The sequence below is a fragment of the Nothobranchius furzeri genome, chromosome 10, assembly GCF_043380555.1.
Source record: "Nothobranchius furzeri strain GRZ-AD chromosome 10, NfurGRZ-RIMD1, whole genome shotgun sequence".
Taxonomy (NCBI): domain Eukaryota; kingdom Metazoa; phylum Chordata; class Actinopteri; order Cyprinodontiformes; family Nothobranchiidae; genus Nothobranchius; species Nothobranchius furzeri.
Window position 1 is genome coordinate 48,593,657 of NC_091750.1, and position 21,662 is coordinate 48,615,318.

Below are 21,662 nucleotides of genomic sequence, written 5' to 3' on the forward strand. Positions count from 1 at the left end.
ACCAGGCTACAGACCAATGGTTGCTGCGGCCGCAAATTTTTGCATTTCGCTTTTTTATTTTACACTCACCTAAAGGATTATTAGGAACACCATACTAATATGGTGTTTGACTCCATTTTCCTTCAGAACTGCCTTAATTCTACATGGCATTGATTCAACAAGGTGCTGAAAGCGTTCTTTAGAAATGTTGGCCCATATTGGTAGGACAGCATCTTGCAGTTGATGGAGATTTTTGGGATGCACATCCATGGCACGAAGCTCCCATTCCACCACATCCCAAAGATGCTCTTTCGGGTTGAGATCTGGTGACTGTGGGGCCGTTGTAGTACAGTCAATTCATTGTCATGTTCAAGAAACCATTTCAAATGATTGGAGCTTTATGACATGGTGCATTATCCTGCTGGAAGTAGCCATCAGAGGATGGGTACATGGTGGTCATGAAGGGATGGACATGGTCAGAAACAATGCTCAGGTAGCCCGTGGCATTTAAACCATGCCCAGTTGGCACTAAGGGGCCTAAAGTGTGCCAAGAAAACTTCCCCCACACCATTACACCACCACCAGCAGCCTGCACAGCGGTAACAAGGCATGATGGATCCATGTTCTCATTCTGTTTACGCAAAATTCTGACTCGACCATTTTAATGTCTCAACAGAAATCCAGACTCATCAGACCAGGCAACATTTTTCCAGTCTTCAACTGTCCAATTTTGGTGAGCTGGTGCAAATTGTAACCTCTTTTTCCTATTTGTAGTGGAGATGAGTGGTACCCGGCGGGGTCTTCTGCTGTTGTAGCCCATCCGCCTCAAGGTTGTGCGTGTTGTGGCTTCACAAACGCTTTGCTGCATTCCTCGGTTGTAACGAGTGCTTATTTCAGTCAAAGCTGCTCTTCTATCAGCTGACTGCTCCTCAGTTGTGCCCTCTTCTCAAACACTACTTGGGACAGACTGAGAAGGCCCAAGCTCCGCCACCCCCCTCAGCTCGTGGAACGGAAGGAGTAGTCACCCCATGCTGATGGAGTAACAGCAATCAGAAGCCTAAACGCACCTGCCCTGGTGAGTCTTTTAAAGGTGGCCACCAGGGCCCTGATTGGCTGGCTCCATAATCAAGAGGAAGTGGCAGCAAGTGGAGCAATTCACTCCACTCTGCCACATGGACAAGCGGTCGAAATTACTGTAAATCCTCTAATATTAGCCTGTATTTAATTAACTGCCGGGTATCATATTTTGGCCGGTGTCGGAGTCGGTGGAGGTGAATAATGGCCGGATTTTTATTGTGGCCGGGTGGAATGTGGTAACAAGCAAGTACGGGGGGCAGTTGTGTCATCCGTCTCACTTTTGATTTGCCAGTGACAGACCGCGAGGGTAACTTTAACCGTACGGAGACGAAGAGGAGGCGAAAATTTGATATCAAGTTCAAAGAGAAAGTGCTGATTATGCTGCAGAACACTGGGGAGCAGTAGGGGTTGTATGAACTAGTCACTAGTCGACTTCACCGCTCTATAGTGACTTTGTATGCCTGTCATCGACTAGTCGCTGTCACGTGATAATGACCGGTAAGATGCAGCCCTCGGAAAAGACAGCAGCCCGCTGTCAGCAGGTGACAGGCTCTTGCGCGTCGGGAGGTAACGAGCTGTGCCAGAGCGTCGGTACCGACACCCGCTGTAAAACGGACATTTAACCAAATTGTGACATTTACCCTCTTGCAATTTAACCTTCCCCTCACCCCCATCCTAACCTTAACCAGCTTGCGCATGCAAAGCTCTGATTGTTGACGCGCTCCAGACATCTGCCTCCTGAGCACGGCCACAGTAACATTATCAAATCAGGTGTTGCCACCTCAAAAACTAATTTAGCATGCAATCGTTCATGTCGGCTCATTTCCTTTTATGTTTTCTGTCTTTTATTCTTTTATTTGTGCCTGATGCGTTTCGCTGCTGTGGATCGGGGGCGCATCACCTGGTTTGTCCTCGGTGACGCACCTAACTGATGTGGCAGGCGAGCACTCCGTTGTTTTTGCGGTCGGTAGATCTTTTAGAATTGCTGTTCAAAGGTAACTCATACGGTGAATATATATGAACCCAGGTAGCAGTTTTTCTTTGGGATTGAGAGGAGATGCAGGAAGATAATAAACAGGCAGGACAGAAAAATAGTCAAATAAAAACAAGTTAGTTTTTGTACCTGGTGGTTGCAACAAACAAACCCCACTGAAGGTAATCAGAAGTGAGGAACAGAAAATGAAATAATTATTTTAATGTTTAGAGCAGCAGGAACACTGAGTCTGCAGGTGCATCAGTGAGTTTGCGGCTGCTGCGCGGGGGGGGGGGGGGGGGGGGGGCTGAAGCAGAAACTACCGTTGTTAAAAGAAATGTGTTTAACTTTGAAAATGTGGGCGCAATTTTATTTGTCAAAAACTCCAGCGAACCATTAGTTCATTTTGCTCAAATAGAAATTGAGGCTTGCCTCTAATTCTGGCCCTCCTTCCAATAAAGGCCTGGAGCTTGAAGAGCTTGAGTCAAATACGGGCCCGGGCCTGTATTAGAGGATTTACGGCAGTTTTCTCTGCAAGGTGGCTGGGCTCAAAAGATAGGGTGAGAAGTTCGGTCAACCAGGAGGAGAGGAAGTTTTTCTACTATGTTTGTCTTGCAAACATCTATTTAGAGAAAGAACAAACAGTAAAAATAAAATGCAATTCTATTTGGTTGCAGGTATAAACTTTTACAAACTTATACATGTAATCTGACATTTGGTTTCATTGATGGCCACACACTTTGTCCGGAAAGGATTTCTATGTATTATTTAGGTCAATTGAAGGGGTACACAATAACCCAATCTTCTGCCTTTCAATGTTAAGGATATTTAGCAACATGTGCTGGACCAAAGCTGTTTCTACAGGCAGCTTTGATAAAGCCTAACGACACAAACTCAACCGCACTTCCTGTCGATTCCTTCAAAATAAACAATACCGCTTAAAAGTACTGCAGGTTTTAAGTTAGTGTCAAAAGCACAGTTAGTCTAAACATAGAAAAAGTCATAATGTCTTCCTTTATACAAAATACTTAACTATTAAATCTTAACAAATCTATTTTAATTATGTATCTTCAACAAGAATAAAGTCCATGAGCAACAGCTGGATCTATTATCAGCTAAAACAGATATTTACTGTTATTAAGCTTGATTATGGAGGCTAAATATTGTCTTCTAAATGGCTAAAAAGACAAAAGGTGTAGTACCTACTTTCAGACACTGGAGAACAGCAACTCCCCATCTTGTTTATGTTTATGTATTTAGCAGACGCTTTTGTCCAAAGCGACTTACAAGTGATAATCTACATGTTGCCCTTGAGGCTAACAACAACAATAACAACGATTTCTTCCCCTTTCTATCCTATTGTTTTTCTATTTTTTGCCAGCAGAGGGTACAATTTCCCCATTCATTAACTTTTGCTCTTTGCTCTTTGACTCTTTGACTTTTTTAAGCTTCATTAAGACAAGGAGGCTAAAATGATCTATTCTAAATGGCTAAAATGAAATAGGTGCACTTACAGCAAACAGCCACCGGAGGGCAGCATTTTCCCACCTTCTCTTTATTCCTTACCGCTGTTTGTGGCCACCAGAGGGCGCAAATTTCCCATTCTTTTAAGGAAAAAAAACAGTGTTTTGAAGAAATTAGTGTTTCTACTAAGGAAGTCTTTTATCTTTACCAATACAGGTTCATCCCCTTCAAATCCTCCCCCTTCTCCTTCATAATATTATAATTCCCAAAATGTTTATTAAAAACATTAAGATTTTTTAAAGCTTCATTAAGACAAGGTGGCCGAAATGTTGTATTTTAAATGGGTCAAATTAAAACTCTATTGTCTATGCAGTAGCGTAATGGTTAGAGCTATTGCCTTGCATCAAGAAAGTACCGGGTTCGCTTCCCGGGGCTGGGAATTTCTGTTTGGAGTTTGCATTTTCTAAGACTTTTCTTAACTTTACTCTTTAAAATTCTGCAGTTTTTAAATTAATCTAAATAATGGGAAAGACATAATGTCTTCACCCATATAAACTACTAAACTATTAAATCTGAACAAATCTATTTTTATTATTTGTGTTCAACAAAATTATACCAACGAGCTACAGCTGAAGCTATTAGCAGCTAGCTACAAAACAGAGATTTCAATTTGGTAAAGCTTCAATAGTTATTTACTGGTACTTGTCATTCTTTTATGGCAATTCAATGTAAATATTCTGTGGAAAAATGAAAATAATGAGTTAGTTTTTTTTTTTCATTTTAGCAAAAGTAACTATGAGCCATGGCAGAGTTTATAACTGATCGTATAACTGATGAAATCTGCAGAAAAACAGATCTTTTCATATGACATATGCCATATGCCCCTTATATTTTGTGTATAATTTAAAAAACGCTTCAGAGTTCTTGCAGTTATTTCAGCTAATAAAGTAGTTCTAAAACGTCTCATTCAAAAGCTAAACAGGCAAAAACAAGACAAGCTTTAAATAGCTTTGACATTTTATTGTTCCATTAATCGTGTCATACAAGTGTTGTAAGTGGTACACCAACTTGAAGAGCCGCTGATTGTTAGTACTATTGTCTATTTCTGTAGTACATGCTATCTCTTACCTCTTACATTAAAATGCATGAATGCAATATGAGTATTTTTTGCTTTAAGGTAGCAGAACGAGTGATGGCATCAAGAGGAGATGAAGTTCAGTGTCAAAGGTAAACTCATAAAAGAAAAAGAGAAAATTCGAGTGAGTTGCGTTTCGATTGAGGTTAACGTTTCTACTGGCAGGTTTCATCTACATGAACTCATTCAGGAAACTGTTTACTGTCCCCTCAGGAGTCTCCTCCAAAGGCTTTCCATGACAAAATGAGGGAACCACAAGGAGATCTGGATCCTTGACCTCAAGTTCAACATCCGTGTTGCTGTAAATAAAAGTGCACAAATTACATGAAAAAATGATCAAGGGGTTTTATGGTAGAATTGTTCTTAGCATCCACTAGAATGTTTTAAAACGTGTCACCAACCTGAAATAGAATGAGGTGGTTTCAGTGAAATAGAAAGTGCTGACAGGCAAACATCCCATAGTTACAGACATGGAGTAGGAGCCTGGGAAGGAAATCAGAGGGAGAGTTATGATTTCAGCCACACAAGTGTACAAAAACCCTTTCTACTCCACTCCACCTTTCATGTTGGTCAGTGATCCTGTCCAGATGTTGACTTTCAGCCCCTCTCCTTCAATGGACAGGCTCCCAGAGGTCAGCGTGCAGGAAAACGTGGCGTCGTCAGGGATGTCCAGCGGATGCAAGTCCATTTGCAGTTTCTTTTTCTCACAGCTCTGGTTTTTGCTGTCAATCTCGTAAAAAATCCCCTGTCAAAAAAAAAAAGGGACCACAGATTTGAGTTTCAGGTCACCAGATGGATTCATGTGAAACTCTGAAACAGAAGGCGTCACCTCTTCAAAGAGCATCAGCAGGTCCAAACCAAGGGAGGAGTTTGCGGGGTGGCTCTCGTTGGATCTGAACCGCAGTTTCTTACCCACCGAATCATAAGTGAATGCACCGACTGCTCTCATCTCACCCTTTAGGGTCATCTGGTTGAATTAAAAAGCAGAAGGGGATAGTTTTACATGTTTTAAAATGCTAAAGAGAATGTACTCCCACCAAAAAGACTCACCACTCGCATTAATCCAGTCATGTTGGGGGAATCTGAAAGGAAAATTTCAATTAATATATGTGTGTATATATATATATATATATATATATATATATATATATATATATATATATATATATATATATATATATATATATATATATATATATATATATATATATATATATATATATATGCTTATTAGAAACCCAAACTTTAGAATAAAGACTGGTTCTTACGACAGTGCTGGTGGTGGTCTGCACGGCTGCCGCTGGTCAAGCAAATGGAAACAAAAAGCACTATAGTTGCAAACATTTCCCTGGTCCAAATGGAATCACAAAATAATAAAGAAGGCAAAAATTTAAGCACAAGCTCACCTAGCTATCAACAATTTCACATCATCTTTTATAGGTCCTGAGGTTGGTCCAGGCTGAGATTCTTACGCAAACGTAGACGCCCCCTCCCTAGCCTTCAAACATCAAGCTGTCTAAACATGTCAGTCTATGGCCCGGCTGGTGGTGACCCAAATGGACAAGTATTTAGTCTATCTGGGTAATTTTTGTTGTGATTGCACAGCTGTCCTTGTTTTTGTCTGGCTGAATGCCTCATGATCATGCAAGGAAGAGACTGACCACAGAGGACAATCAGGGTTCATGTGAGGTAAATGTTAACATCCTGCTTACGAACATTAACAACGTTAAGATTTACACAAATTACAGGGTTGTGGAGACTAGAAGTGCAGAAAAAGTGTCAGCTGAGATGAAATCGGTATGAAAATGAAACATTTCTTTAAAATTACCCCTAATGAGTCAATTCTCACCAGAAAACATCTAACTGGCAGAACTTTGTCTAGTCAGAGTGAGTGCGGGGGTTTAGATGAGAGTATCAGAATAAAGAACCATGACTCACTGGTTATATGTGGTTTTGCAACCTCTAATATCATCAGAGCCACCTCTATGCTTTCTTTAAAAAGGACATTTTTAAATTTCAATGATAGAAATTTATATTTGGTTACCTCTATGAAATCTCACATCCATCCATCCATCCATCCATCTGTACTCTCCTGCTTATCCAGGGTCAGGTTGCAGGGGCAGCAGCTCAAGCAAGGAACACCTTCGGCTTCCCTTTCCAAGCCACTTGGGCCAGCTCCTCTGGAGGAATCCTAAGGTGTTCCTTGGCCAGCCGAAAGATATAGTCTCTCCAGCGTGTCCTGGGTCTTCTATTAGGCCTTCTCCTGGTTGGACATGCCCAGAAAATCTCACCAAGGAGGTGTCCAGGAGGCAACCAGATGCTCGAGCCACCTCAACTGGCCCCTCTCGATGTGGAGGAGCAGAAGGTCGACTCCAAGCCTCTCCTGGATGACCCTGCTCCTCACCCATTCTCTAAGGGAGAACCCAGACACCCGGCGGAGAAAACTCATTTTGGCCACCACCCAAATCTTGTGACCATAGGTGAGGGTGGCAATGTAGATCTACCGGTAAATCAAGAGCTTTGCTTTCCACCTCACCTCTCTCTTCACCACAAGAGACTGGTACAATGCTTGCATCACTGCAGATGCAGCACCAATCTGCCTATTAATGTCCCCATCCGTTTTTCCTCACTCGTGAACAAGACCCTGAGATGGTTAAACTCCTTCACTTGAGGCAGAACCCCATCTCTGACCTGTAGAAGGCTGTCTACCCTTTCCCGATAAAAAAAACCATGTTCTCGGATTTAGAGGAGCTGATTCTCATCCCAGCTAACTGCTCTAGCAAAAGCCGGAGATCAGGAGAACAGGACCACATCATCTGCAAAAAGTAGAGACTCGATCCTCAGGCCACCAAAATGGATCCCCTCAACACCTTGGCTGCGCCTAGAAATCCTGTCCATAAAAATTATGAACAAAATCTGTGACAAAGGGCAGCCTTGGCAGAGTCCAGCTCTCACCGGAAACAAGCCTGACTTACTGCCAGCAATGTGGACCAAGCTTTGACACTGGTCACATTAAGGGGCCTAGTGCCCCGTACTCCCAGAGTACCCCCCACAGGGCCCCCTGAGGGACACGATCAAACGCCTTCTCCAAATTCATAAAACACATGTAGATTGGTTGAGCGAACTTCCACTCACCCTCCAGAAGCCCTACAAGGGTATAGAGCTCCGGGAGTTGACGTCACTTCTCCCGGCATACAACAGTTCAAATCAAAACGGCGCCATATTGGCAGGCAGAAGCCCGCAGCTGGACTATTTGTTATTGTCAGAAAACTCAAACGGGAAATATGGTAGATTCCTGTTGTGCCCCAGGATGCAGAACAGACGCGGACGACATAAGCAATGAGCCATCTACAGGATTCCCCAAGATCCGGAACGCAGCAAACGTTGGATCATTGTAATAAAACGCGCTAGTGACCGGGCTAAAATGAAGCTGTGAGATCCAGAGTGTAAAGGTTTTTGCTTATGCAGCGACCACTTCATATCAGGTACTTAAACCAACGTTTCCTCAACAGTGTATGGTATTTATTTTAAATGCTTTTATTATGATTCTTAGTGGGCTTCCTAAACTTATTTTGCCGTGGATTTTTCTGTCTTATTACTCATAGCAGCAAGTAAACATCACGTAAAACGTTGCCTCGTGAGTTCTGCGTGCTGCCGCTAACGTGTTTTATGATCACAGCAATTAACCGGCTAAGCTGTATTTAATTTTTAAGCAATGGTTGATCAATTGTGCGATCACACATAAAAAGCACTTTGGATTGCTATTATCTGTCTCACCGAGATCTCCAACAGATCCTGAGACGCTCCTGCCTGACATATTTATTTTATTCACAGAAAAAAAAAATCAAACTAGTGAGTTCTCTTGGCGTTCAGTTTATACATTCAAACAGCACAGCACTCTATTTAAACTACTTACATGTAAATCTGTTATTTATCCATCCATCCATCCATTTTCATCCGCTTATCTAGAGTCGGGTTGCGGGGGCAGTAGTGTCGAGAGGCCCAGACTTCCCTCTCTCCAGCCACTTCGGCCAGCTCCTCCAGGGAAATCCCAAGGGGTTCCCCGGCCAGGTCCGGTAAGAAGTCCGCTCCAACAGCTTCTGGTATTTTTAAAAAGTATCCCAGGGGCACGGTAAGGGTCGGAGATGTTTAGTCTATTTAATTTCTGACTATATAAAATGATTTCTTCGGTTTTAAAGTGTGAAGTAAACTCCAACAAAGTAAAGTCCAAGCTGATCCCGTTCAATTTGTTTACATTTGTTGCCTGCCAACATGGCGTCTACTCTCTGAGAGTCACGTGACGTCCGGAGCTCTATAGAGCTGGTCCAGTGTTCCACAGCCAGGACAAATACCACATTGCTCCTCCTGAATCTGAGGTTGAACTATCCGATGGACCTTCTATCCAGAACCCCTGAATAGACCAGGGAGGCTCAGGAGTGTGATCCAGAGCCGTGACCAGGACTTTTAAAATGGGGTGGCCCATGTGGGGCACTTGTTTATGCCTGGGTGGCACCAATGGTTATGCTTATGTACACAAATCGTTTATTTATTTACTTTCTAGTGAATTTTTGAGTTTCACATTGCACAATCACCATTTTTTTCTATTCATCTTCTAGTTTTGTGGTGGTTAGCAAGTCACTTCTTGCTGCATTATTGCCACCAACTGGAGTTGAGTGGGACTCTAAATACTATTTATGTGAATATGAAAAAAATAATAAATATTAATACTACTGAAATGTTCTGTAGGCCTGGGCTAGAAGACAATGTTAAAGGTGCGTGCACACACTATTTTTGGAGTTTACAACTCAAGCCTTTTGTCGACAATGTAAAGTCAATTTAAACTGGAACTTAGTAGGGTGGCACCTGGGGTGGCCAATCAGATTCTAAGGGTGGCATGTGCTACCCCAGGCCACTCCCTGGACACATCCCTGGTGTGATCCCCATGTAGTTGGAACACATCCCACAGTGCCCCTTTTTAAATAAGGGGACCACCCCCCCCCCCCAGTCTACCAATCCAGTGGAACTGCCCCTGCCATCCATGCAATATTGCAGAGTCGCGTCTACCCCTAAAAGTCAAGTCAGGTTGATTTATAAGGCAGCTGACCTAAGTGCTGCACAAAGCAGTCATTATGCATAAAGGAAGAGCACATAAAATACAAAACAGAGATAAAATACTGTTAAAGGCAGTCACAACACTTAAAACAGCATTTGTCATGAACTGAACAAGGAAGACCCGTGAAGACGCCAAACACAGTAAAAAAAATATATAAAAAAAGTCTTTATTTGAAGCAGAGTTACCAGAGTTGGGCGAGGCTGGAGACAGAGTCGGAGAGGAGGCGAGAGTCAAAACCAGATCAGACATGCAGATGCGGGGAACAGGCAAGAGGCGAGGTTGAGGACAGGCGAAGGTCGTGGAGGCAGGCAGAGTTCAGGCAGGGGTCAGGAGAAAAACGAGGTCCGGAGGCAGAGATCAGGCAGGGTGAATTGCTGGAGAATTTACTGGCACGAAGTCTTCAATAATTTGGCACTGAATGACTGGATGGCTGGTTCTTTTGTAGCAGGGGAAACAGGTGTGAGTGATGAGCTGAGGAGTCAGAAGCAGGTGAAGTGGATGAAGCTGATTGTGGTAGTCAGGGAAACAGGGCTTGGCTGGGGCTTGATGATGAGACCAGGTGTGCTGCATGAAGGCAGAGGAGGGTGAAGGGTTGGGAGTCATGTCAGTATTGGTAAAATACAAGAAGAGATTAAGAAAAACCAAACATCCAGGGGACTCATTTCTCAAGCTTGCTTACGCACAAAACGGGGTAGAAAAACTGCGTAAGCAAGTTTCCACGCAAACTTTGGGATTTATGAAAGAAAACTTAGCGGAAAAAGGTGCGCAACTTTAAGTTGACTAAGGACCTTGCTTAAGCACATTTTGGACATGGAGAGCACCTGCAGTGCTGCTGCTGAGAAGGATAAAATTATGAAATCCTGCAGCATTATCACTTGTACTGCTTCGTTTTCACACAGAACAAGACCCAACACACGCACACACACGCGTGCGTACACACAAATGCGCGCACACTCACACACAGCCTGAATCGCAGAATACGGAATGCAGAATATCAGCAGGGGGACAGATTGAGACAGAATGTCATACGTCTGTGACAGTGTGTCTAGTCACTGTGACCCAATTGATCATGCGCCCTGGCTATTTGGACAAGGAAGATCTCTGGCTGACTGGTTAGCATGTGTGACTTTCACCTGGGAGTATGGGGTTCAAATCCTGATTGGACCATTTTTTTTAATATCCGCCACAGATCTCTCTGAAGAATTCACAACATTGACCGCTTCAGCAACGCTGTGCCACTCCGTGGATTTTCTCTTATTTGTTTTGCAAAAGCACTTCCTTTCATTTCTCCGCCTCACCCACAGATACATCAATTTCTGCTTCTGTGAAATTGCGCTTCCTTGATCTGCCTTGATCTACGGTCGCCATGTCATTGGCGGAGCGCTGCAACAGCCGGCTTATGTATATGCATGAGATCCACAAAGCACTTTGCATTGACTATTTATGGCAGTAAGTGGGCGTGGTGAAGGCGGGATGTGACTGAAATGCAGCTGAGAAACATTCTCTTTAGCCTCCGATTTATGAAGCGGAGATTGCGTGCAGCTGTGCGTACTCCATGTTTGATAGATCACAAACCTACTTGGCGTAAGTACATTATTTTTGCTGAGCTTAAGTACGGTTTTAGTAAGGATTCTACGCAATGTTTGATAAATGAGACCCCATAATGTCAAGGAACTCTGGGTGGATTTCATCCACCACCAGAGCTTTTCCACCAAGGTTTTTTTTGACCACCTCAGTGACCTCCGCCCCAGAGATTAGAGAGCCCAACCCAATGTCCCCAAACTCCACTTACTCAGTGGAAGATGTGCGGGATTGAGGAGGTCTTCGACATTCTCCGTCCACCAATCCACAACGTCCCAAGTTGAGGTCAGCAGCACCATGTCCCCACTTAACAGTGTTGGTAGCACACTGCTTTCCAGAGGTGTGACCAAGTCACTGCTTTGCAAGTCACAAGTAAGTCACAAGTATTTCCAGTCAAGTCTCGAGTCAATTGCAAGTCAAAGACAACCAATTCCAAGTCTAGTCCAAAGTCAAATATGTGGAAGTCAAAGTCAAGTCCAAGTCCTTAACTTTGAATTTTCAAGTCATAATCAAGTCATCTGTCCAACTTCAATTTAATGACAATAAATAATAAATAAATCCCAGAAATAAAGCTTAAAGAATGATTTATGATTTTTGTCCATGTCGTGCCACTTTGTGCTAAAATATCAAATATGCTCAACTCATCATCAAGTCAACAGATGCAAGTCAGTTCAAGTCGCAAGTCATTGGCATTCAAATCCGAGTCAAGTCGTAAGTCTCCATAGATTTAATCAACTCAAGTCAGAAGTCATTAAATTAAAGACTCGATTCCAAGTCATGTGACTCGAGTCCACACCTCTGCTGCTTTCCCTTCCTGAGATGCCGGATGGTGGACCAGAATCTCCTCAAAGCCATACAGAAATCTTGTTCCATAGTCTCAACAAACTTCTACCACACCTGGGTTTTTGCCTTCGGGGCCAAGCTGCATTTTGCTTGGAATGCTGGTATCCATCAGTTGCCTTCAGAGTCCCACAGGCTAAACAGACCCAACAGGACTCTTTTTTTAAGCCTGACGACATCCCTAACCACCGATGTCCACCAGTGGGTTTAGGGGTTGCTGCCATGACAGGCACCAACGACCCTGCGGCCAAAGCTGCGGTCGGCCTTCTCAACAACAGAAGCACAGAACAGGGCCCACTCTGACTCAATGTCCCCACCTCCTCTGGAACATTTTGGAAGTTCTGTTGGAGGTGGGAATTGAAGCTCCTTCTGACAGAAAACTCTGCCAGACGTCCCCACCAGTCCCTCACAACGAGTTTGGGCCTGCCAGGTCTGACCGGCGTCCCCCCCCACCCCCCCCCACCCCCCACCACCATCGAAGCCAAATCACCACCAGGTAGTAGTCAGTTGATAGCTCCGCCCCCTCTTCACCCACGTGTCCAAGACATGCGGCCGCAGATTAGATGAGACAACAACAAAATTGATCATTGTATTGCGGCCTAAGGTATTCTGGTGCCAAGAGCACAAATGGACACCTCTATATCTGAACATGATGTTCATTGCGGAAAATCCAGATGATCACAGAAGCCCAATAACAAACACAGCTCGGATTTAGATCAGGGGGTGCCGTTCCTCCCAAAAATGAGCTTTAAAGTCCCCCAGGAGGCCCAGGGAGAAGTGAAATCGTTGAATTTGTCCCATAAGTTGTGCTGAACACACTTGCTTAGACTTTTTTATGGCTGGAAACTTTCGACAGCTGAACAATGACAAGACTGAGATCCTCATCTGTGCCCCAGACAAGCTGGTTCCCAAAGTCAGAGGCTCTCTTGGTCAGCTTGCTTCTCACACCAAACCCTCCATCAGGAATCTTGGTGTGACCTTTGACCCAGCTCTCACCCTGGATCCTCATATCAGTTCCTTCTTCCATCTTAGGAGCATTGCTAAGCCGAGGTCTGTCTCTCTCTGAACTTGAGATTGTTATCCACACTTTCATCTCCTCACAGTTAGAGAACTGCAACTCGCTTTTCACTTACAGTAAAACCTCCCCGAATCTCCTATTTATGTTCTTTCTGTGCTACTTTTTCAATTTCCGTTGGTTTTTGTCTTGTTTAATGCACAACGTAGCAAATTATTTTTCACCTTGATCGGTTGATAGTTTTTGGCATCACACAGTCGCCATCTTCAGAACCTCCCTGAACCGTCTACAGGTGGTTCAGAATGCCTGTGCTCAGCTTCTGACCAAATCCTCCAAACACACCCACATCACCCCACTTTTCCTCCAGCTCCACTGATGGTAACTTCAAGGTTCATTTCAATATCCTGGTTCTGGCCTTACATGGACAAACACCACCTAACATTGGTGATCTTCTCAGTCCCTTCACCCCCAGCGGGTCCCTGAGGTCCAGTGACCAAAGTCTTCTGGTTGTGCAGCGCACCAGGCTACAGACCAAAGGTGACAGATCACTTGCTGCTGTGTTGTCCCCAGACTCTGGAACTCTCTCCCCCTGAGCCTGAGATCAGTGGACTCAATGGTCTCCTTTAAAAAGCAGCTGAAAACTCACCTGTTCAGGCTTTTTCATTACCTTCTGTTGATTCTTCATCACTAGCTTTGCTTCATTCTGCTGTTTCTACCAATTCTCTCTTTCTCGGGATCCGGTAATACCTTTTCTCCTTTATTTTTGTCTTTTTTAAGAGTTTTTAGTTTTATTTCTTTCCTTTTTTATTACAATATATTTTTAATCTCTTTTTTATTTCTTTTTGTTCTTGTGAATTTTTCCTTGTCATTTTTATATTCAGAGGCGCTGAAAAAAAATTTCTTCTTCTTTTTCTTATTATCATTGCTGTTGTTGTTCTGCCAACGTGAAAGTCACGTTTTGCTTCTCTCCAGCAGAAATACCCACAGAAGAAAGAGTTAATGACAATAAATGTTTCACCGGGAAGTCATCACAAGAGCTGTTGTTGTGTGCATGCGTGTGTGTGAGAAAGGTGTGTGTGTGTGTGTGTGTGTGTGTGTGTGTGTGGGGGGGGGGGGGGGTGAGATGAGAGGAGAGTTTCTCACTTCTCTTTGCATGGTAATCTCGCTGCCTGCTCTTGTTTTATTTTATTTAATATCAGGTTTTTATTATTCAGGTTAACTGATTGTGATGCTGACAGCAAAACTGCCCACTGGCCAAATGATTATAATTTGACCTCATATTTAATCTCTGTAGGTTTTGTATTAATAGGACTAAACAAAGTTTTTCTTGGCACGATTAGGTGTTACTGTATTCTAAATCGTTTTTTAGGGTTTCTTCTGAGTTTGGATGAATGTCTGTGTGCTAGAAAATTACCTGAAACGCAAAATAAATTTTGAATGAAAATCTTTGAACGTAATTACTGGATGCAAGCCCCATTCAAGGTGGTCGCCAAAGCTAAATGACCTTAGTAAACACAAATAAGTGGTTGGAGTCAGTTTTACGCTCGTACACAGTTTATATGAGGTAGTGACCGAGAGTCATTCACATACCTTCATACCTTAACAGATCTTGTCAGTTTATTCCTAAAACATTAAAATCACCAAAATGCTGTAGAGCAAAATTCGTGATTCAAAAATGACAATCAAGACAAAGAGCAAAAGAGCAAGGGAATAAAATCAAAGATAGATAGTAAAACGAAAAAAAGAGGTAAAACACACAGTTAAAATAAAAAACTGTAAAATATGAAAGATTTTGCAATACTGTGAGATCGAGAAGACATTTTCAACATTTGACCTAAATAGCTTTATCATTTGTCAACTCAAAATCTTAGTTCAGAACTCATTTAAAGATTTTTATATGCATAGATGGATTATTTTGGTATTGTTTATACTACTCACCCATATGCTAGCTAATAAAATGCTCTTGCGTTGATGAGCAAAATCATGGAGTATTAAAGCAAATCTTTGCTCAAACCAATAATAATGTTAATGTTTTCAGATTTGAAATGATCCAGCAGAGACCTAAATGACATCAGACTGAATAACAACTAATTTGTCTTAGAATTTTGTGTTTATTTTGAAAGGTGAAACAGTGGAATTGAGCGGCTGCAGAGTTAGAAGCAAATAAATTGAGCAAAGCAAGCCAGAAATGAGTTCCACCTTTGTGACTTCTGTTTGTCTGGATGTCATCATGAGCCAGATTTCTTTGACATTTAACTCAATTCTGCCTAATAGGTTTTTACTAAAGCCTTTTCAGCCTCTCAGCAGCCTCTGTGACAGAAGAAAAACAGTGACTAGATGACTCGGGGTCTTCTTAATAATAAGCACATGATTAAAACGAGATGAGTTTATGATAACACAGTAGATGCATGCTTGTTTGCAGCACAAAAAGTTTCAAGAATGAAGGAAACACATACCAAAACTTAAAGGGATGTTTGAAACCACAAAGGAAACCAAAAATAGACTGAGAGTAAAGGGAAATTTAATGTTACCGTATCCCTGGTCTGGGGGAGGGTAGCGAAAATAAGGAAAGCCCTTCTGTTCCTGTGTCTCTTCCTCTTCCATGACCACATTGTCACAGTTCAACTGCAGCTAATCGTTTTCTTTTTTTGTCTAAAGGGAATTACCCTGATGAATGAAGTGGCAGTTTTCAGTAATTCCTGCATCGTGCACAACATGGCATCATTTGTGTTTTTAAATATAGAAGTTTTAACAGTGACACAATATTAGCAGGTCAAATGATAACCTTTATTATTCAAAGTCACTCAGAGGAAGATCATTTTTTTTCTGTCTGTCCCAGAAATGTGCAATAACCTAGTTTGGACATCCTACAGATGTGGTCTGGACCGACGGACTCGATATAGACATGATCTGCACGTCCATGCGACGTTGACCGTTTGCAGCGATAAGGTGGCAATTAATTAAAGATATGTTTTGTTTCATTGGTTCATTAATATTGTAAAGCACGTTTAGATGTAAAAAGATGTTAGATAAAAATCCCCAGAAACCACCAGGAGCCTTGTTTTTCTTGGTGGCATTGTTGTAACTCATGTTCATGTTAACGTCACTCATTTCTCATGAAAAGTCAAACTCACTGACAGTTCTGCAATCTACTTTCCAGGGATTAAATCTGTTTTAGTGAATCTGCAGAACCAGCTAGCTTGTGAACACAAGCACGGTCACCCTTGCCCTCAGTATGTTCCCTGAGATGCTTCTGCCGGAACCAGAAACCTGCGATGCCAGAGGAAACGAGACAGTGCTGAACCCCAGTTGCAGTTTCTTAGGTCCAAATGTCTTTTTGTTTTTGTTTGTAACTTCAAATTGTGTTTTTCTTGTTGGGACTCTGGTAGTTTGTACTGAAGTTGAAGTGGTAGCAGCTGACTATTTCTCCTCCTTTGATATTATTGAGCAGAGAACCTCTCACTCCAGTGGTGTGTAACGAATGGAAGACCCAGGGAAGAGCGGAGTGCAGCAGTTCAGTGAGACAATGGAGGCTTTCAGTCTGAAACGTGTTACTGGCTGAGGTTTTTAGACAAATGCGAGAGAACAACTATAATTTTTTCTTCGTTTTTAAAATCTCCACAATATATTTATAGCTATATTATGTTAGAACATTGTTAAGAGATATGAAAAAATGTTTTAAGCTAATATGTTTTCCAACTTTGCTATGGCAGCTTTAAGGTTCTCAGAACAATTACTTGATTTTCTCTTTTTCAATGTGATTTCAATTATAACAAGGCTGTTTAACAAAAGTCTGCATGTCCCACTTCTGACTTGAACCCATAAACCAAACATTATGAAAGGTAATTAAACAAAGTTTGTGCTTTCAATTGTTGAGGATACACATCATGTCTATTATGTCATGTTGTTTAGTTAGCTGTGGCGTCAATCAAGGCTCTGTATTTGGACATGTATTTTTTCCCCCTTATTGGTTCTTTTAACTAATTTGACCTGAAAACACTGAAATACTAATCAGGTGGCGCTCATTTGCAACTCTTTTTCTATCAAGCCAAAACAATTTTTAAAAAGCCAAGTGTATTGCAAATAATGCTAAAATTGGAAATGTAACAATAAAACAATGTGTACAGGCAGAACAGCTCTAACCATATTAGAACAGGTGTGACCCATGTTAGCAGATTGGCACATCAAAGAAGATCATAACTAAAGCAGTTATTAGCTTGAAATAAATGAAAAAGTAAAGCTACGTGGCAGCAGATAGTAGCGCTGCTGCTGCCTTTCTGTGCAGTTAGTGTGTACCCCCCATGCATGCGTGGGTTTTCTCCAGGTATTCTGGTTTCCTCCAGACCACACACATGCATGTCAGGACAAGCAGTGAGACAGTTTCGGAAAAAAAAATAATCTGAAAAAAAAAACTGAATAAATTGTGAATGCAAAATATTAAAAAGGTTTATTCTATTTTATTTTGCATTCAGACTCTGAACATCTAAGCTCTGTGGTTTTAGCCTCTACTCACATATGTTAGGCAGTCACTGTGAAACTTCTCCCCAAACACAGGTCATTTTAAACCTTCCCTTCTTTCAGTCTTGTTATGAGTAACTGTTGTGTTTTTGGGTTGAAATGCAGAAACCTGCACTGTACACGTGGACTAGTGGAGATTCTTGTTTTGCAAGAGCTACCATGTTTTTTCCCAAAACACGCTGTGAACAAAATAAAAACAAAGGAAGGTTTAAGAAAATTCTCAATTTGTATTTAGTTCATAAAAACAAAACTAGTTTGCAATTATTGACATGAGCCTCCAGGTTTGTGAGAAAAACAAACCAAAGCCATAAAAATGGATTTGTTGATAAATACTTGATTTGAAATTTAAATATTTTTTTTTCATGATTTTATTGCTTCAGGTCTTCAGATGACTAAACATTTGGCTTTTCCCCAAACTGCTAACATTTACTTAAAGATACAAAAAATCTGCAGTTTGCTTTACTTAAAAACCTTTGTTCTTTAAAATAATGTTGCTTAATTAGTTCCCACCTTTACAATTTCTTTGCTGTCATAAAATTGTCTGCAGACAGTTTGCATTATTAATTGCATTTATTTATAGAATAAGTGATAAAAAATAAAAACATTCATGGTCATAAAACCCACATTTCAACCAAATTTACATGTGACTGTTCAAAAATGGCCTCTAATGACTGATCACTTGTTTTTAGATTATCAGGTTAAACCAGGTCTTCCATTTCCTATAATTACTGACAACAATCACGTTGACAGAGTTATTTTTTTATTGTTTTCCAAATTTTTTTTAGATATACAGACACTGTGAGAATCATGAGACGCTGAAATATTCCCTGAAGATGCAGAGTCAAGACTCAACTCCACATCCTCTTAAAATGTGTGCACACTTTAAAAAACTCACCCAAAAAACAAACAAAAAAAAAAACAGAAGTTTCAGAATTTTGTAGTTTCAGCAAATTTTCACTTTTGCTATCAAAGCCAACAATCCGAACTGGAGAAAATTTTGCCAACATTTTTTTGCCATGTAAAATAACTGACAGACTTCATTATAAAACTGAGTTTAAAGTTTTTCTATTAAATTCAGATAATTCAGCTTCTCTTTAATGATGACACACTTCCTTATTGGCCACTGTAACTCATGAGTCATAGAGAAAACGAAAATCAAATTATGACTTCAAGACGCTGAAACATTTGTGGCAAGCGAGAAAGAGGGTGAGAAAAGGAGGGAGGAGGGGGGAGAGAAACTAGGAGGAAACTGAAAGTAAGAACATATATAAATAGTGGCTACTGTACAGGAGCTTCATCAAAGCACAAGAGTGGAGCACACTACTCCTCAAGGTAAGCCCAACACACACAACACACACACACACACACACACACACACACACACACACACACACACACACACACACACACACACACACACACACACACACACACACACACACACATTTGTATGTTACATGCTTGATGTATGAGAATAAAGCACAAGAATAATGAAATTTTACACGTTCGTTTAAGCGTTTCCATTTAATTTTGAGTAAATGGGAAAAACGAATGGTCAATGGCCTGTATCTGTTATAGCACCTTCTAGGGTTCTACAGTCCCCCAAGGCACATTTCAACATAACCTGTAATTTATCCATGCACACACACATCCATATGCTGGTGGTGATGAGCTACATTATAGCCACAGCTGCACTGGGGTGCACTGACAGAAACGAGGCTGCCAAACACTGGCACCATGGGTTAAGGCGGGTTAAGTGTCAGAAAGATGGATGGGATTCAAACCTGCAACCCTCAGGTTACAGGGCGGGCACTTAACTCCTCTGCCACCATCAGACAGTAATGTTGGATTTGAGAAGTGGTGTCCAACCCTGATCATCAGGGGCCATCACCCTGCTTTTACACACCTGATCCGACCCTAAAGGGGATCGAGGTAGGAAGAAAACTAAAGCATGCACGCTGATAGAACTGATGACCAGGACTGAACGTCAGCACTTTAGTTTGTCTTCTACTTCTATATGGAGAAAAAAAACACTTTTTTTTAGTGATATTTACAAGGAATGAGAAAATGTGGCGATGTCCTGAGTCACAAAATTGAGCAGAAAGCTCCAGAAAGTTGTGATACAACATGCAATTCAATAAAATCCCCAGAACAGGGACTTTTTATTTAACAAGCTGGTTCTTGCGACCCAGCTGGGATGATGGTCTGCTGGCTGTGGACCAGCATCTGGTGTAGAGACATTTTCAGGTGCTAGGCCACATGTACCCAACACTTCCTTTCAGAGTGAAACAACTTAAGAGGAATTAAGGTAGTTCTGCATGCTTGTGCAACTGCAGCAGCTACAGTGGAAACGAGTTGCACAAGAAATGAAGCATGTTAACCAGATGGTGGGGAAAGATTGAACATGTGATGCGGAATTTCTTCTTAAAAATATATATAAAAACTCCAGATTCCAAATATGCAACCCCCCCCCCCCCCCCCCGAACTCAGCACTGTATTCTGCTCTTTCTTGCCCCAAAGACTGTTAGACATCTGTAAACAACAGGTTTATGACGCTAAAGGTCCCATGTCTGTTTCAGATGACTGTTTGGTGGATTGTCTCCATCCTTTGTTGTGTTGTGCTCCATGTGGAGTCAGCGCCAACCCCCTTCAATCAGAGGCAAATGTACAAAAACTCATTTCACCTCACAAGATCCACTCGGGCCAGCGTGCAGCATCTACTGAGAAACTATGTGAGTACTGAAAATAACCCTTATTTCTGTGCAAATGCATCTTTCTTGTTGTCGATAACATTTTTTCTTCATTTAAAAGAAGGAGGAGCAGATGGGAAATGTACATTTTGAGGACAGAAGCAGACACCTGAGGGAACTGCCTTCACTTTCCACTGACTTCTACAGTTGGCTCAGTTTATCGGTTAGTATCGGTTTCATACTTATTTAATTGAAAAAAAGCCCTCACTCACTTGCTAGCTGCTGTCCTTAAAATATGCAAAGTTTTTAGTAAATTTTTTAAGGATTTTTGAGTTTTTGTGTCTAATAAGGACAGAAAATGTTAAAAAAGGCCTAATTTGGATGTCTGCTCCTGCAGAGTATAAACTTCAATGAAAATTTGAGTGGAATTCCCCTTTTAAGAGCATCAAACACAGATAGCAGAGTTGTGCAAGGTTTTCCATGATGTAATTTTTGGGCTGTCTCCTGTCGTGCTTTTAGGACCGGGATCGGCTGCATGGTGCGTTCAGGGACATGCAGGTCTACTGGAACATGCTGGAAAAGAAGAGAAAACAGTTGGAGAGGGAGCAGATGGAGCTGAACACTGTGCACGCCACCCAGCACAGTTTAATCCAGCACTTCAGGCACATTCAGCTGGATCTACGGGACCTGATGAGCCAAGTCAGCAGTCAGGTATCCGCAGTCTTACTGTCACCCGACAACATTAGAGCATGTCCCCACAAAGGAAGTGACACTAAATCTGTTCTCATGATCTTTGTTTTGCTTTCTTCATCCAGATGAAATTAATGAGGAACTCCTGGATTAGGCCGGCACTTAGTATTGTACACATGCACCCAGAGGGAAGCGTGAAAACGTTGTGGGACAGCCGAGTGGAGGGCTACATCGTCCTGAGGGACCTGGATCTTTACCTCACAAAGCTGGCAAGAGACTTTCTTCTGTTGGCTTCAAAACCGCTCTCATGAGAGGAAAACAGCCAGAAAAAACGGGGAAAAGCTGGAATGTCATAAAACAAGAATGGGAAACACAGTTGGACTAACACAGTTTGGTACTCGGGACTCTGGTATTCTTTTCAGCGGTGATATCAAAACATTTTTTTGGGGTATTTTCCAGTTTCTGTCTCACCTCTAACTGGAAGTCAGAGACAACTCTCAGAGGACATCCCAACATCCTGTTTCCTTTTTTTTTACCACAACTCTAAACTTCTGGACTTTCCGACGAAATATTTACTATTTATTGAC

At 41.8% G+C, this 21,662-nt stretch overlaps 2 protein-coding genes across 2 annotated transcripts; one reads left to right on the plus strand and one right to left on the minus strand.

The window, feature by feature from the left end:
* Positions 1-4,498: 4,498 nt before the first annotated feature.
* On the minus strand, positions 4,499-6,048 carry epd (ependymin). The gene is made up of 6 exons (XM_015960993.3): positions 5,897-6,048; positions 5,679-5,710; positions 5,458-5,595; positions 5,187-5,373; positions 5,030-5,111; positions 4,499-4,927 (listed from the first exon to the last, which is right to left on the minus strand). The coding sequence occupies exons 1-6, from the start codon at positions 5,970-5,972 to the stop codon at positions 4,801-4,803; spliced, it is 642 nt and encodes a 213-aa protein (XP_015816479.3). The 5' UTR covers positions 5,973-6,048; the 3' UTR covers positions 4,499-4,800.
* Positions 6,049-20,714: 14,666 nt separating this feature from the next.
* On the plus strand, positions 20,715-21,609 carry LOC139072094 (uncharacterized). Its single transcript, XM_070555314.1, has 2 exons — positions 20,715-21,096; positions 21,201-21,609. Exons 1-2 carry the CDS (start codon positions 20,938-20,940, stop codon positions 21,384-21,386), a joined length of 345 nt encoding a protein of 114 aa, XP_070411415.1. The 5' UTR covers positions 20,715-20,937; the 3' UTR covers positions 21,387-21,609.
* The last annotated feature ends 53 nt before the right edge of the window (positions 21,610-21,662 follow it).